This window comes from Rhinichthys klamathensis, unplaced genomic scaffold (genome assembly GCF_029890125.1).
Source record: "Rhinichthys klamathensis goyatoka isolate OS25496 unplaced genomic scaffold, OSU_Roscu_1.1 h1tg000006l_1, whole genome shotgun sequence".
NCBI classification, from domain to species: domain Eukaryota; kingdom Metazoa; phylum Chordata; class Actinopteri; order Cypriniformes; family Leuciscidae; genus Rhinichthys; species Rhinichthys klamathensis.
Window position 1 is genome coordinate 8233784 of NW_026606559.1, and position 17890 is coordinate 8251673.

General features: G+C 37.7%; 1 protein-coding gene across 3 annotated transcripts; it reads right to left on the minus strand.

Annotated features, from left to right (window-relative positions):
• Window positions 1-988: 988 nt before the first annotated feature.
• zgc:91890 (solute carrier family 52, riboflavin transporter, member 3-B) lies at window positions 989-13875 on the minus strand. Of its 3 annotated transcripts, none has more exons than XM_056257991.1 (4): window positions 13854-13875; window positions 6549-7625; window positions 4099-4222; window positions 989-1309 (listed from the first exon to the last, which is right to left on the minus strand). In XM_056257991.1, exons 2-4 carry the CDS (start codon window positions 7577-7579, stop codon window positions 1097-1099), a joined length of 1368 nt encoding a protein of 455 aa, XP_056113966.1. In that variant the 5' UTR covers window positions 7580-7625; window positions 13854-13875; the 3' UTR covers window positions 989-1096. The 3 variants fall into 3 exon arrangements, with proteins under 3 accessions (XP_056113966.1, XP_056113953.1, XP_056113961.1); XM_056257978.1 differs by lacking the exon at window positions 13854-13875 and adding an exon at window positions 9741-9977; XM_056257986.1 differs by lacking the exon at window positions 13854-13875 and adding an exon at window positions 9734-9977.
• Between the last annotated feature and the right edge of the window lie 4015 nt (window positions 13876-17890).

Here is a 17890-nt window from a genome sequence, read left to right on the forward strand (position 1 = left end):
TGGTGTTCTTAAATAAAGTGGCATTCTTTTCTTTTTCTTACAAATTATCATATAATAACAATTTAATTATAATAACATAGCCCATATAAATAATAAAATAACATATATAGCCAGCTGTTTTTTGTTTGTGAGTGTTTTTGTCCAACATTTAACTAATGCATGTTGTCAGAGAAGGAAGGCTAAGATTTAAACTGTCTTGCTCTTTACAACTTTGGGAGTGTTTATGGGCCATTATCACTATTGGCTTGATCTAAATCTAGTCTTTTTGCAGTCTATATAAAGCTTCTTTTGGAGAAAATGTAAAATAATAAGAGCTATCAAGAGATGATTTATGGAAATGGAAATTCATGTCACATTTGCTGATATGGTACATGTATTTAGGCTCACTTTTCCTTGAAAATAATACATATTTTCATACATGCCCATCAAAATTTCACATACTATTAGGTTTACCAGTTTGAGAACCTCTGTAATAAAATATACCAGATAAGTTGATTACATGATGGTTTTCTATGATTTAAGTTTTAATAATGTAACAGACTTATGTATATCAGTTAAACAAATATAAAATATTTCACAGAAATAACCACAACACAATTTACATAATTCTTAGAGAACAAAGATTTATTTTTTCCTAAACTAGTCTTGTAAAAAAAGAAAAAGAAAAAAAAATAAGGATTGTCAAGGCCTCATTTAAGCATAATGTCTTAAAATCATAAATATTCTCAAATTCTTAAAAAAAAACATGCCCTCAGACTTCAATGAGATATTCAAAATACTATATTATCAAGTATAACATTTAAATAACAAAAAGGCAGGAATTGACAAGTTACACTGTAACTGTAAGGGTGTGCCAGATATTACAGCAGATTATGAAGCTTGTTTTGTCATGATGTAACAGTACTATGAACTAAAATGACAACTAAAAGGAAAGATAGTTGTTGGAACAATACAGTAGCTGGGATTTGTGTATATATATATATATAAAAAAAGTATAGCCTAATCGAAAAATGTGTGTGGTCAAACATTTGTGTATCATTCAGCCTTGTGTGGCATTGATTCACTTTACTCTGAATCCAACAGAATAAAGCTTGCTTTATTGAGGACACTTGGTATTACAGGGATCTCCTGACTGGAAAAGTCCATAAACACTAACCAAAGGGAACATTGACAGGGCACCTAACATAGAGCCCAGCTGCACCACAGCTCCACACCACACGAGGGCGCTGTGGCCTTCATCTCTCAGGATCACTCCAATAATCACCTTCACATAGGACAGAGTGAGGACAAATATGACCCAGGCTATGACCTAAAGATCAAGAGAGAGAAAACAAAGATTATGTGATGCTGTTGCCCTCACACAGTGGCGGCTCCAGACAATTTTGATTGGGGGGGCAATGGGGGGTCCTGGTCATTTCAAGGGGGGTCTCATGAAAACCAACAAAAAATACAGTGGACACGGCTAATAACTGCATATTGCTGCTACTTAAAGGTTCTCTAAGCGATCCTGGGTGACGTCACTTCTTGTTGACGTTCGAACTATTGTCAAACAAAACGGAGGCTAGCTAGACCCTCCCTCCTCCTCATCCGCACACTAACCCCCCAAACCCTTCTTGTCGGTGATTGGCTGGAACAGTTTGTTATGTTTTGGGGAGCGGGTCGCTGCAGTTTGTTTTTGGTGCTGTTTGTGAAGCATGGGCTGTCTACAGAGATCGCGTTTCTTTACAGTGTGTTCAGGGGACAGGCAGCCAGCGGATAGTGAGGAGATGTTTGCTGTATGTGACAAAAAATGTTTTGGCCTAAAAAACACATGACATCGCTTAGAGCACCTTTAACAAATGGTAAATGGTAAATGGACTGCATTTATATAGCGCTTTCACAGACCCAATGGCCACCAAAGCGCTTTACATATTGCCTCACATTCACCCATTCACACACCGACGGTTTTTTGTTTTTAATTAATTAATCAATTGCAGTTTGCAAACAATATGCTCGAACTTTAATTGCCATAGCCACACCCATGACAGAAAACATATTTACAAAATAGTATCCTCCTCATCCTCCAATTCCTCTGTGTCCTCTGTTTCCAGTCTTTACTAAGAAATCCTATGAAAAATTATTTACAAAATCTTCTGCAGGACAGTTCAATTCTTTACAATAATATAATATATTATAAAAGAAAATTAAGCTGTTACACTGAGATGGTTTAGGAAAACCATAAAGTGTTTTTGTAAAGTCAATTAATTGTACAGGCAGCATTAAACCATCAAAGTTAAATGATTGTTTTTAGCTTATGAATTTCCTAGCCTATATTTTCTTTAGCAGGGGGTTTCAAACTTTTTAATGGCAATGAGCCCTAAACAATACCCTTGTGAGATTCTTTATTTAGGCTTATAATATAATACAATATATGCCCAATATAATATAATATAAAAAAAAATGAATTGAAGTATTTGAAGTGATAGTTTAAATGCTTCAATTTGTTTTCATATAATATTATTATAATATGAAAAAAAACTGAAGCATTTACTGTAAATAGCTAGATCTAATGGCTAAATATTTTCAAGAAAAGTAAATATGTGAACTCTTTTATAGTAGCCTAATCTAACCATGCCTGAAACTATTTAAATCTATGTAAACTAATGATGTATTTTGAGTTTGCACGCGGGTGGGTGTCTGTAATTGTTACCGTTCTGTGTCCATCATCCGTTATTTCCACCACTTTAATCAAACCACTCTTCTTTAAAACATGATATTGTGATTTTATTTCACATGTCTTTGCGTTTCTCGTCGCCTCTCGTATTGAGCTATTTGGTCCGCACACACGACTCACTGCCAATCACACGCGCTCACATCATTCTCTTTCTTTGAAACCTGTTAACTGCACTCACCAGTTTGAGCACTGCAATTATTTCTCACATACAATCAAATGGATTTCCCCACACATTTCGCGTCAGTCCTCTGCGTGGCATATTATTCTTTTCTGCGCGGCCGCGGCATCAGAAGTGCACGACCGCGCACGCGCGCAGCTTAGAGGGAACGTGATTCTTATGTTTATATATTTTGTACGTCGAATAAATTATTAATTATTATTGTTCTGCGTAGTTTGAAGATAAACATTTTTAAATATTTATCCCGGATATATATTTTTTTAATCAGGAAGGGGGTGGGGGGTCAAATGGGGGGTCAAAGCATTTTTTGGGAGGGTCTTGAGACCCCCCAAGACCCCCCCTGGCGCCGCCTCTGCCCTCACATTATATTTGTGATGAAATATGTAGCACTGTGCACTGTAGTGTATATGATGAAAAATGTTGTAAGAGTTCTAACATACAATTAGATGCCCTTTTAAACTCATTTAAAGCAACACCATGTGATTTTTCCTCTGACATGAGCCTTCCGCAGCCGACTGTCGCACGCGCACGCTCGCTGTTTATCCAGCACTGGCTTTGGAATCAACAATGGCAGACATCCCAACCTGCAAGAAGTCATTTCAGGGAGGTATATCTTGGTGACTGTATTGTTGACGGGGGGGCGGCTGGGGGCGGCTGGTGGCGGGTTGACTAGCTTTCGTGAGGCACACTCGCAAGGTCTCTCGCTCTCTCTCTCTCAGCCGTGCTCGTATGTTATGCGCGCAGTATGTTTTGTCTCGCATGCGCGCTCTAGATTCCGGCAGATCTGAACTAATTTGTGGGCATCAGGGAGACGCAGGAGACTCCCGGGAGACTTGGGATGTCTGCAATGGCCATAGACAATTTGAGGAAGTGGTGGGGGAAGTGACGTATGCCGTAAAGCAGTCGAATTTTGTAGTTCTTTTTGTGCACGGGTTCCTACCCGAAACCCGAAGTTACATAGTGCCAGTAAAAGCGATACAGACCACGTCAGGCTATGGCAGACGTGTCATTTAACTTATTTTAAGTCGAAGTGCCATCACAAGGGTCTTGGAAATATATTATGAAGGTTGAAAAACTACATAGTGTTACTTTAAACAAGGTAAATGCCAGTGCCAGTACATTTACTTTACAGTCACATTTACGAATGCTTGCAAAACATGGAACAACTACCACTAATGGAAAGCATATGTGTGTATGAGAACCTTACAATGAGTGCTGCTCCGAGGTCGTGATCGATCAGCAGAGGGCAAGGGCTTAGTGCTGCCATGGCCATTATATACGCTCCAAACCCTGTGCCCGTCACCGTCAGAACCGCCATCAGCGCCAGAGACCTTAGACATAGTTACGTAGTTGGATGAATTTGTATAATAAAAGCATGTCAGGCAGTCAAACATTTCTTGGAAATAGAATAGTTGAATTTCAGGGCTGCACGATTAATCGCAATTAACATGAAATCGCTTATTGCGATTATTATTCTACTTCACTTTTAGACGCGCATTTGCAAACTTCCCTAAGCACTTCCCCTCGGGGGAATCCCCGCCGCCATTTTGAAGAGCGTTCCACATTGTGAAGTGGACGAGGGAAGTTTATATGGACAGACGGTCTACTACTCCAGTGCACACTTCAAGGAGCTCTATATCCCACAATTTAACTTGATTGGGATGTCATTGTGTTTGATATATTAATTGTTTTGAGAATTAATCGCATACAATTGTATCATATACTAATTATGTTGAGATTTAATTGCATATTACTTTTGATATACTATTGATTTTTTTTCTTTCGTTTGTGTAATTTTATTTTTTTCCAACAGCTTATACACCTATATGATTTTATATATTTTTTCCAACAACTTATATGCATATAGAATGGTGCATAAAACAAATTCAAAAGTAAAAAAGGGGTTTAAATAATAAATCAGCTTCATAGTGAATTCCAAGTGATCAAGGGCTTAGTGCGTCTCATTTAAACGTTATGCACTCGTTCCGGCAGTAGTGGGCAGGGGCGTAATTTATGGGGGGGGAGATAACCCCCCCAATATTTATACCATGATCACATGAAAAATATGCAGAACCTTTTTTTTAAACTATATTAAACATTACAACCCCCCCAATGTTCAAACCAAATCTACGCCCTTGGTAGTGGGCATTTGTGCTACGCAAGCAATGACGCACATCCGAGTCCACGAGACGGAGGGAAGTTAAGGCTGATTTATACTTCTGCGTAGGATCTACGCAATGGTTTTTATTTATACTTCTGCGTCTTTGTCCGCATTAACATGCAATTACACATGCAGAAGGAGCGGTTCTAGCAGACCAATCACAGCGCTTGCGGTCCGCGTAGAATTGACGTGGTTACATTTTTGGAGAGGTGCACCACAGGGTACGCCGTAGTAGGCGTGAGTTCGACGCAAAAGTATAAATTGGGCTTTAGCGAGTGAAGGGCATAAAAAGTGGTTACCCTAAGTCCAAAATTGTCATGCCCTTCACTCGCTAATCTCCCTCCGTCTCGTTCAATCGGATGTACGTCATTGCTTACGTTGCATGAGTGCCCACTACTGGCGGAAACTGCAATGGGCTGAATTGGAACGTCCTAAGCCCTTGATCACTTGGAATCAGCTATGGAGTTGATTTATTATTTAAAAAATGTTTATATTTTTATATTGAAATTAATATATCATAGAGTTGTTTGTGGTGGTGGTGATTAAACTGCGGTGACGTCACAATCGTGTTGCATTGTGGTATATGGAATTGCCTGAAATGTACATACGAAGTAGACTCGCTCCCTCGATCAAAATCGAAAACTGCTCATATAAACAACCCACGTCAACTTCACGAAGTGGAACGCACTTCAAAATGGCGGCGAGGGGAAGTGCTTAGGGAAGTTCGCAAGTGCGCGCAAGTGGACTGGAACGCAGCACTAGAGTGTCTCGCCCTTTTTGCCTGGCAGCATAACACAGCATTTTTAGTCGTTTTTGCGGACCCGTGCCTTTTTAGTACATCATTGTCGTGTAAACATACCCTTAGTGTTTTACCATAGAGCAAGTGCTGGGCAAAATGACGATATATAACAATGATGCAAGTAATCCTCCAGTCCAGACTTTAGCATTTAAATCAGTGGATTAGTGACTCATCAGCGTTCAAAGGCGATTAATAGATTTAAATACTGGTTGGTATTATATTAAGAGATTTAAATATTGTTCGGTTTCGTTCAAAGTAAGAATACATATGAGTGTGATTCTCAAAAATTATTAATGAAAAGAAGATGTCGCAGGTGAAAAGTTTGATGCTCAGGCACATGCCGGGAAGAATAAAATAAGGTTTTAGATTTCTTAGTAAGCAAGAGTAAACAATTCTCAGTCAGCATCAGGGAAGATTCAATCAGTTGTCTTAAGTGAAAACTTGCCAGTTATCAGTAGACTGATGCAAGTTGAACACTTTTCAAATTTAATTAAGTGACGACGTTGAGAAATATAGGGTATGGCTTCAACTTTAATTAGTAGCATCTCTAATTCCAGACATAGTTACTATAGCGTGATGGTGTTTCTTACTGTGATAAATAATTATATTATGGAAAAGATCAGGCTACACTGGCTTATTGCATGCATCCCCTAGGAGAATATTGACTTTATAATCAAAGTTAATTATTTTTTCTCACCTGATTGGTACAAACAAGGCAATGAAGCATGCCACTGGATTCGCAACTGAGGACAAAGTGGCTGCAAGATGATAGGCTTGATTTCCATACGGCAAACATGAGTAAGACTGGACTGAGGGCAGGACTGCATTGGTCAATGCATTGACCCAGCCCAGAACTACAAAAATGAATACCAGCTCTATTTTGCTGTAGGTTCCTTTTCCAAACGAGCTGGGGCGCTTTATCACTGGGCCTTCTGGGAAATCCAGCATGGGTGTCTGTTCTGGAGTTTCACTGTTCAGGGATTGACTTATATCAATCTTCTCCACCCGCTGAGAATCATCAATATAACCTTTGCTCTTGTGTTCCCGTTCCACAGCTGGGTGGAGGTTGAGTAACAGGAAAGCGCCTAGGCACACCATCATCATCGCACTAAGGAAAAGGAAGAAAACCTGAGCGGAGAAGTTGGCCGGCTGGTAGTGTGCCTGTAGGTCTCCATCGAAGCCCCAGGATGAGTTCTCCATGCTAAAATTTGCATTAGTACTTGCATTTTTACAGTGGACTACCCCTACACCTTGGATAAGAGCCACCAGTGCTGGGACCAGACCACTGAGACCTTCTCCAATGAAGTAGGTGGTGAGGTACTGAGGCTGTAGACGCATCATGAAGGGTAAAAAGGTGACGGATGAGGTGCAGTCCACAACAGACAGTAGGAAGCTAAGGGACAGTAAGGCAGCACTATGTTCGCCATCTCCAAAAGTAAGCGTGCGGTTCCAGAGGAAAGCCAGGAGTAAAGTGGCCACCACACCAACCGTCACAATCGTGTAGATAACGGGCCGCTCGTCCAGCACGCCCGGTCTGAAGCGGTGCATGAGCGTGATGAAGAGAGGGCCAATGTTGGCCATCTGGATAATTATTGTGAGATAGGAGGGCAGGTACCAACCCTCAGGAATGGCAGGGACAATCAGAGGTAGCTCCACCCACATCCCATTAATGGCCACCCATGATCCAATGCCAAAAAGGCACGCCAAAACATGTGTGAACAGTGACATGATGAAGGCACTGATGTCCAAAAGGCAACTGGTTTTTAAAGGTTATCTGAAAGATGGGAGTACAGGTAAAGTGATTAGTTTTACAATAGGCCCTCCTTTTCTTTGACTTACAAACACTGTTTTGATGTCAGAAGTCATAAATAACTGGTATTAGCGCTGCGCTTCTGTGTTGTACGTCACACGTAGGCTCACTATTGGCCAACGCTGGTCATGTGTGTGATGCCTGTGACGTACAACCAGAAGCGCTGCGCAGGTACACTACGTGAACTAACTCGAGGCCCACAGAGAAGGAAATTAATAGTTGAATAAAGTCGTTATTTAAAATTTGTTTGTTTTTTGCACACAAAAAGTATTCTCGTCGCTTGATAAACTTAAGATTGAGCCACTGTAGTCACTTGGACTATTTTAACGATGTCTTTCATTTTTCTGGGCTGGCAAGTTTCAATCCCAATCAATTGAGGGTGAGTAATTACTGACAGTATTTTCATTTTGGGGTGAACTAACCCTTTAATTTTTACTAAGAGGTCTTGGGCTGAAAAGCAATTGATGATCTCTGGTATAGAGGGAAAAAAAATGAATTCTACTTGTGTAGGTCAAAAGTACCAGCACTTGGCCAATACAAAAAACAAAACAATAACAGTCTTTCTACAGTATATAAAGTTCAAAGTACTGACATTTGAACTGCACTCTGACAGAGAGGTGACTGCACTGCAACAATCAGCATGTGGTCTATGGAGAGTGTGTGTGGCATATGGTATGCGGCTGTGTGTGTGTGTGAACAGTCTTATGCAAATTCTCCTCTAGGTGGAATATTAATTAGGGCTGGATCTAAACTGCTGGAAAGGTGAAAAGTGCTGCAACGCTGCTGACGTAAGACGCTGCTGACGTGTGTCTGGTGCGTGTGTGTGTGTGTGTGTATTCCGGTTCTGTTGTGGATCCGCGTTCAGTGGCGCTGCTGACGTAAGACGCTGCTGACGTGTGTCTGGTGCGCCCGAGCTTCGTTTACAGTCTGAGGGAAACGCACGCTGGAAACAAAACAATCTTCGCAAACATGTCTAAGGATTTCCACACAGAGGAAGACTTGCATTTTTTTGCCCAGCCATATTTATTTGAACCCAATACACGGACGCACTGATAACACGTCAGCAGCGTCTTACGTCAGCAGCGGCACTGAACGCGGATCCACAACAGAACCAGAATACACACACACACACACACACACACACCAGACACACGTCAGCAGCGTCTTACGTCAGCAGCGGCACTGAACGCGGATCCACAACAGAACCGGAAGACAATACAATGCTGAATAAAGTTGTAGTTTTTCTTATTTTTGGACCAAAATGTATTTTCGATGCTTCAAAACATTCTAACTAACCCACTGATGTCACATGGACTACTTTGATGATGTCTTTATTTCCTTTCTGGACAAGGACAGTATACCGTACATACATTTACAATGGAGGGACAGAAAGCTCTCGGACTAAATCTAAAATATCTTAAACTGTGTTCCGAAGATGAACGGAGGTCTTACGGGCTTGGGACGACATGAGGGTGACATTAATGACATAATTTTCATTTTTGGGTGAACTAACCCTTTAACTAACTTGAACTAACCATGAACAATCTGTTAACATTATAAAAATACAGCTGTTTTGTTAGTTCATGCTAGTTCACAGTGCATTAACTAATGTTAACAAGATTTAGATAGTATTAGTAAATGTTGAAATTAATATTAACAAAGATTAGTAAATGCTGTATAGGTGCAGTTCTTTGTTAGTTTATGTTAACTAATGTAAGTTATTGTAAAGTGTTACCGAAATCAAAGTTTGCGTCAGAGATGCCACATGACCTTTCCCATTCAAACTCAGTCTCAAGCCGAACAGCAACACAGATTACTTATAAACCCAATCACTACATAATACTACACCAACAGTTCGTGTAATCACTTCTGTATATTCACTTTGATTACCTTTCTTGTTTTATGACATAACCGGTTCCTTCTACCTTATTGTATAATCAATTCATCACATTCACAATAACCAGTTTGTGTTCATACCAGTGGCTGAACTCTCCAATGCCCTTGAATCCTTTTCTGGTTCATTGGTTTACAAAAAAACACACTCATGTTCAAACACAAAGATACACACATACATCCCACCTGATTCTCCTGAGGTTTCAGTATATTCTGGCAGCAGTTTTAACAGCCTTCAGCGTGAGTTTGAGCTCTGTTTTTTCTCGCTCCTTGGCTCTCTCTTACGCTGATATCATTCACCTGATGGGAATGAGACTGCGCATGCGCGAGCTATGTGAAGCAGGGGTCCTTTATCCCAGTGGGCAAACATTCAAGACCATGTGCTCAACTAACCGACGAGACGTGAAGGCAAGTGTGTGTAAGCATGATGCAACTAATCCCTCTCTCTCTCTCTCTCTCTCTCTCTCTCTCTCTCTCTCTCTCTCTCTCTCTCTCTCTCTCTCTCTCTCTCTCTCTCTCATAACAACCTTGACGTTTATCGGAAACAGGAAGTGTATCTTATTACATGACAGAGGCTGAACCATAGGGGCTGAACTGATATTGAAACGATTAGTTAACCCTTGCTGTAAACTCACTCTGGCCATTTTGATTTAATACGGGTTAAACTCCAATACAAGAGCAGCTCACAATCTTTTATTATAACATTTATTATAGAAACAGTTTTGGGAGGAACACATTTATATTTTGAGTCCCTCGGCATGACAAAGCCACACAACCCCTGAAAAAAAAAGTGCATTTGCAATGTAAATTGAATTGTAATGTGCACTTGTAGTGTAGGCTACTTCAAAACTTAAAATAGCCTACTTTCATTGCTGTTTCTTAAAACACTGACAAAAAAAAAGAAAAAAAGTGTAATTTAACTACACATTATAAAATCAATAATCTTTTGTGATGATTTAAAGTACATGTGTTTTGATGTGTTGACTAACATACTAAATCACTTGTAAAGTACCTGATTAATTAACTGTAGTGTTTTATTTGATGTTATACTAAATTCCAACTTCATCATTACAAATGTGTAATTACAAATATATTTAATTGCATAATATAAAAGATTATTACATTAAAGTATATTTCAGTTAACCATAAATGCTTGTCAGGATTTAAACCATATTTCAAAGACAAGAGAATTATGCAATTACATATAAAGCAAAAAAGCACTTTTAAGTTCAGCTAATTGCATTTACTAAAAATGTAAACAATCTTTCTCAAGGGAACACGGTCACTGCCTGCACCATTACTCGTTTTTTATTTGACATTTAATTTTTTCTTAGTTCTCAGTGAAAGACAAACTGCAACATCTCAAAATTGTTATAAATGTTTGTAAATATGTGATTATTTTTCTCATTCTTGTTGAATGCAGCTGCATTCAAATAAGATTTGTATGTCATTTGTACAACACAAGCCATTCCATTAAATGCTGATGGTTTTTTCTTTCTTTCTCAGATGTATCATTATGTTGTATCATTACAGATCTAAGTATGGTCAAATACTTTACAGGATATATCCCAGTATCATAAAACAGAGTGTCACCTGACTTGAATACTGACACATTTGGGATAACAGTGGAGAAAAATCAATGTAGTTTTGCAAAATGATTCCAACAAAATAAACATCATGCTTTGATGCCTTCTTAAAGCACTTCTAAAATAAATGAATTAAATGCATTAAAATTTCATTTCACATGTATCAAAGTCTGTCAAGTTCTAATCTACAATCTTCTGTTCCTTTCATTACAATAATAAACACAATAACTGTACACATAATAGCTCTTTATATGTCTTTTGAACAATATATTTCATTATTTTTTAAAGTTATGTTGATTGCTGTGGGTTGCGGTTTAAACTGGCTCTTGTCATCCAGTTACTCAAGTCAAGTGCCAAGTGAGGCTTTAAATACAGTTCACTTATTGTATAAAGCTTAATGAGATCCTGAAAGCCTTTATTGTCACACAGTGGGAAGCTACACACATGGGAAGCACAATAATATTTCGAAGCTCTGAGAAACTCCTGGCATTTGGAAACAAAAATACCAAAGGGAAAAGAAAAGGCTTGGCTGTCATACTGAAGTTTATGAAAAAATAATGTTACAGTAGAACTGCACTGATCACTGACTGTTACTCTTGAGAGGATAACTCATAAATGTTATATTATTCATTTGGAGGACCGCATTTAACTGAGCATAGCATTTTATGAATTAATTGCATACATTGCAAAAATAACTGAAAAGAAAACTCATCTCTTTCTATAGAAAGCTAACTATCCTTTTGCACATTGCACTAGTCTGGTATGGTAACACTACTTTTAATATAATTTCCTCGCTTTGCTTCTGCCTTATTTTCATATTTGTCACTTTGGTAACACTTTACTTGAAGGGGTGTGCATAAGACTGACATGACACCTTCATAATCATGACATGACACATGTCATGAGTATGAAGGAGGTTTTATGCATGTTTATGACAACTGTCATTCAAGTGTCATTCGCTCAATTATGACATTTTTAATGCAAATATGACATTGTTTGAGATGTCTTTGTTATGACAACTTGACATAAACCAATACATCATAACCTGTCAGTGTCTTTGTCATGACAACTTGACATTACTAAGACAACACAACCTGTCATAAATATGTCATAAACATGACATCACAGATTAATTATCAAACTTAAGAAACCACTTAGCTTTATGGGTTTAAACTGTTAATGTCAACTGTCATTTTGACATTGGCTGTCATGAGGCCATTATAACTGTGTCATGAATATTTTTCTTGACCTCAACTACAGTGGTACACATTGAATTTGTCATTAAAATGTTATAATGGCCTCATGACAGCCAATGTCAAAACCAACCACCTGACAGTTTAATGTAATGTTAACCCATAAAGCTAAGTGGTTTCTTAAGTTTGATAATTAATCTGCTATGTCATGTTTATGACAGGTTGTGTTGTCTTAGTAATGTCAAGTTGTCATGACAAAGACATCTCAAACAATGTCATATTTCTTTGCATTAAAATGTCACAGTTGAGCGAATGACACTTAATGACAGTTGTCATAAACATGCATAAAACCTCCTTCATACTCATCATGACATGTGTTATGTCATGATTATGAAGGTGTCATGTCAGTCTTATGCACACCCCTTCAAGTAAAGTGTTACCCCTTAGTCTTGTATTATTATCATTTGTTGGATAAAAGTGAATGAATACACATATATAAAGATCACAACTGTAAAAAGTACAATAGTGGCTAAAAGTGATGTCTGGAGGGAAATTTGTTTTTAATGGCCCTACAAGTTCAATTTAACCATCAAAATATTTTAAATATGAGGGTGGAACAAAACACTAAACTTGGTTAAGGTATTGGTCTGACAGCATTATTTGGCAAAAAAGGCAAACTACAGCTACAGGTTTTATTTTACTATGTAAAAATGTTTTATAGAAAAACAAAAAGCTCACAGGAAAAAGAATACATTACAACATAATCAATTATTAATATTTTGTTGGTTCTCTCTTGTTTTGCATGTTCATCATTTCTTTGTATAACAACCAGGACACACTCTAGAAAATGTTGGGTTAAAATGTAAATAAAAAATGTACTGTTGAAAGTGAAAGTTGAAGTTGGGTTAAAATTTTAAATTACATTTTTAACCCAACATTTGGGTTGGTCCATGTTTGACCCAAATTTGGGTTAAAACAACCCATTGTTTAGAGTGCAAAAAATATGCCGCACAATTCGGCATGTTTTCATTGCGTTATCACAAATAAAACAATCGACTCCAAACACAACTACGCAATTATGCTTACAAAATCTTTAACATATTTTTAACAATATTTAAAGAGAGCATGAAGATGTCAAATTTTCCTAGATCGGACATCACTTTTGGCCACTACTGTACATTTCAAGAAATAAATAATACTTGATTTTTCTCAATACTTGAGAAAATGTTCTCTCAAATGATACGTTGAAGACTGCAGGGTTAACCAACATGCTGACCTGAACATTTAAGTTAAAAAATGTTAACAATTATGTATATTTGTTTGACAAGACAGTTTTCCAAGTAACTGAATAAAAATAATGACATAACTTGACATTGTTTCTCTACAAAGCATCTGGTAAATGAATAAGCCACAGACATCTGCAAAGAGCTTTTGTACAACAGAAAATAACTAATGCAAAACGAGTCACATCAACGCAGACTCTATGGAGGATGAAATCATTCCTGGCATCGTACACTCACCTGTTATTTTAATTGCTGTATTCTTCAATATAAGACAGTGAGGATGGATGAAGGGGAGAGCTGAATCGCTGCTATCAGATAGACGAGAGAAAAGCAGGAGGGAGTGTGTCAGACGCTTCATTTCAAGAGGCAGGACTGAGCGCTTTTTGTTCAACACAGATTTCACAATGACAAAAGGAAAGTTTGCTTGAAGAAATAGTTCACTCAATATGAAAATCACCTTTATGCCCATATGACTTTCTGTCAACCCTTCATGCAAACCTCTTTAATACAATAGCAGTTCATCATAGTAACATGTCTTGGACCAAAAACTGGTCTATATGGCTTGTGTGCTCTACTGTATATCATATCACCCGAAGGCATCTACTGTAGCTCTATAATGTCAAACCCTGCATCATGTGTTAATTGGCCATTTTTAAATCTGAACACCATCACAAATGATTTCTGAGAACTTGTGAGCAAACGTTCAGTCTGTTCAATGCTATTGTATGACATATGAAGACTTGGAACTTACCGTAGTAGTCAAATGATATTTTAATGGTGTATTTGGAGCCTGATGGAAGTGGTCATTGATTATGAAAGGCTGTTAGATTGAAGGTTCTTAAAAAACTTTTTTCATCATTTCAAATTTACCATGAAATCAAAATTGACCCCTTTTTATTGAAATTTGAGTATTTATTGTAAATTATCTTTATTTTTTTCAATCCATAATCTTGAATCAAAATAACTTCCCCTCCCTCTTGCAGTGACATCTCTTCTCTTCTCTGATGATGAGGGCGGGGCAACCTGTCACTCACATGAGATCCACCAATAGCAATCCACAACCATCCAATCAATTCCCAACGGACAAAATCAAGCCTGCCCTACATTTGTTCTTGTTTGAGAAGCCAAGAAAATGTCACAATAGGGAAGAAAATACTGTTTCATGTCAACTTTAACTTTTTTTTCCCAAAATTGTCTGCACTGTATGTCGATTTCTTTGAATTATTCCGTTGATGCATGGAAAGTTCCTTTACACTGATGTGTTCTGGCAGTGCACTTTATTTCTATCTTCACCTCTGCCAAGAGTCCAGCTCCATGGTCACTTGTTCAGATTGGCTTTTCCAAGGCCTCACAGCGAGAGTTGTCAGCATTTTCAATACCCTTGAATGGTATCAAGTAGAAATCAATAGCCAACCCAGAGTATGTTCGCACGCAAGGAATGTTGAGGCTAGAGAAGATAAGTTCAGAAGAAACAATTCCCAAAAACCTACAACAGCCGTGTGTCAGACACAGCAGAATTAGTGGATAACTTTGGTGCGTAAATATTTCACTCTAAAAAATGCTGGGTTATTTCAACCCAAATTTGGGTCAAATATGGACAAACCCAAATGTTGGGTTAAAAATGTAATTAAAAAATTTACAGTTGAAAGTGAAAGTTGAAGTTGGGTAAATTACATTTTTAACCCAACATTTGGGTTTGTCCATATTTGACCCAGATTTGGGTCAAAACAACCCAGCATTGTTTAGAGTGTACAATGTCGTTAAATGCATTAAAAGGGTTCACTTTAATGTAATGAAGTAGACATGAACTGTGTCGAACAGACAGCAGCTCTTAATGGATTCAGTAAAGATAAAGGAAACTTGCAACCCTAAGTGTCTACCCAGCTAACAAAAACATGTTCTGTTTTGCTATGTTCCCATTAATATATAGTCTTATTTATGTTTTTTTCTGAATGTTCTCTGAACATATAAAATGTATGTTTTTGTAATGTTTTGAAAACATTATATTTTATCATTTTGCAAACATTATGGGAAAGTTGAAGAATGTTCAGAAAACATACAAAAGTCACCAAACATTTAAAAAGCATTATGAACGTCCAACTAAGACATTTCAATAAAGAAAAAAACGTTCAATGATTAACGTTAATTAATGATTTGGTAACACTTTAGAATACGGTTCCTTGCCTTCGTCAATGAATAACAAGAACCAACGAGTAACAATATTAACAATCTAACTATTATTAACTAACAAGAAACTCTGATTAACGAACTAGTAAGTAATAGCGCACAGATGACAGTGGTAGTTCACTATTAACTAATCAATAATCTATTTTGTTTAATCTTCCCAGAGAACTACTGAACATTTTCATAATTCATGCAAAACTAATCAATAACCAATGCAGGACAAATGACTATAGCTCTACATTAACATTTGAACTGCTACTGTAAACGAATACACAAGGTTGTTTACATTATCAATATGTAATAGCATAGCAGACTTATGATTTGGGAAAGCTGTTAATAATTGGCCTATGCGGTCTATTTATCAACTGAATAATTTTAAAGAAATGGATTTTTAAATGCAGTTGTCGGGACCTTACTTGTCCTGTGGCCAATTTTCTGGCATTCCTCTGGACTGGCATTGAATCACTCGAGTCACGGTGAGTACTGGAACATATTGAGTCCTCAGCCACCCAAATACCATACAGTGATTTTATTATTTAACCTACCTCCCAAAAAATATGTTTTTGCATGTCTCCTAGCTCATATATGTGTGTGTGTGTGTGTGTGTGGCTGTGTGTGTGCTTTTGTTTTTGTGATATATGAGGACACAAATGTGTATAATGACAGACTGATCTCATGAAATGGCGTATGTATGACACGCCAATTCGTATTTCCATTTTTGGCGTGCTATCAACACGCATAATCGCTTTTCAGCGTGTTTATCAACGCCTTTGACTTAACGTTATATTACTGTATTATGTACATATAAATATATGACCTACCCCAACCCCGTCCCTAAACCTACCCGTCACTGGGGTTAATACCATTTATGAGTCTTCTCCTACCATCCTAGGAAAAGAAATATCGCTCCACAGATGTAGAATATAGATTTTGCTTCGTTTCGCTCGGACATTTAACGGCGTACACATACACGCGGAATCACTCGGACGTTTAATGGCGTAGACATACACGCAAAAGATTTCGGCGTGGACATACACGCGGATAGATCAAAATGCGTATAGATAACACGCCACTTGAATTGAAAGTGGCGTGTATGTTTACGCAAAGTCATGATGTCATATGCATATTACACTGGTATTACAACTTACACGTAATATATGAGGACATTGCATGAGTCCTCATATTTCAAATAGCTTAAAAAACATAAAAACAATGTTTTTTTTTAAATGTAAAAATGCAGCATGTCTCCTGTGATGGGTAGGTTTAGGGATAGGGGCAGTGTAGGGGGATAGAATATACAGTTTGTCCAGTATAAAAGTCATTACGCCTATGGAATGTCCTCATATATCACAAAAACACAGCTGTGTGTGTGTGTGTGTGTGTGTGCATGTCTTGTGAGTGATTAGAATATTCTACACTTTATTGGCTTTATTGGCTTTTTAGTAACTATCATGGTAAGAATCATGGTAACAAACTACTCAAGTGTTACTACATGATCTAGTCCTGATTTGTGCAACCAAACACAAAAGTCATTTCAAGCGTTTGAGATTTTAAATAGTATACTTTTAGAAAATGTCTTTAGAAGTATGTAGTAACACTTGAGTCATTGCTAGTTAGTTCCCATAATCTTCACTTTAGAATACGGATCCAAATAATTACTAATTCCCATAGAAGTGTGTAGTAACACTTGAGTCATTACTAGTTTGTTACCATGATTCTTACAGTAGTTACTAATGAAAAGCCAATAAAGTGTAGAATATTCTAATCACTCACAAGATATGCACACACACACACACACATATATATATATGAGCTAGGAGACATACATAAAAACATATTTTTTGGAAGGTAGGTTAAATAATAAAATCACTGTATGGTATTTGGGTGGCTGAGGACTCAATATGTTCCAGTACTCACCGTGACTCGAGTGATTCAATGCCAGTCCAGAGGAATGCCAGAAAATTGGCCACAGGACAAGTAAGGTCCCGACAACTGCATTTAAAAATCCATTTCTTTAAAATGATTCAGTTGATAAATAGACAGAATAGGCCAATTATTAACAGCTTTCCCAAATCATAAGTCTGCTATGC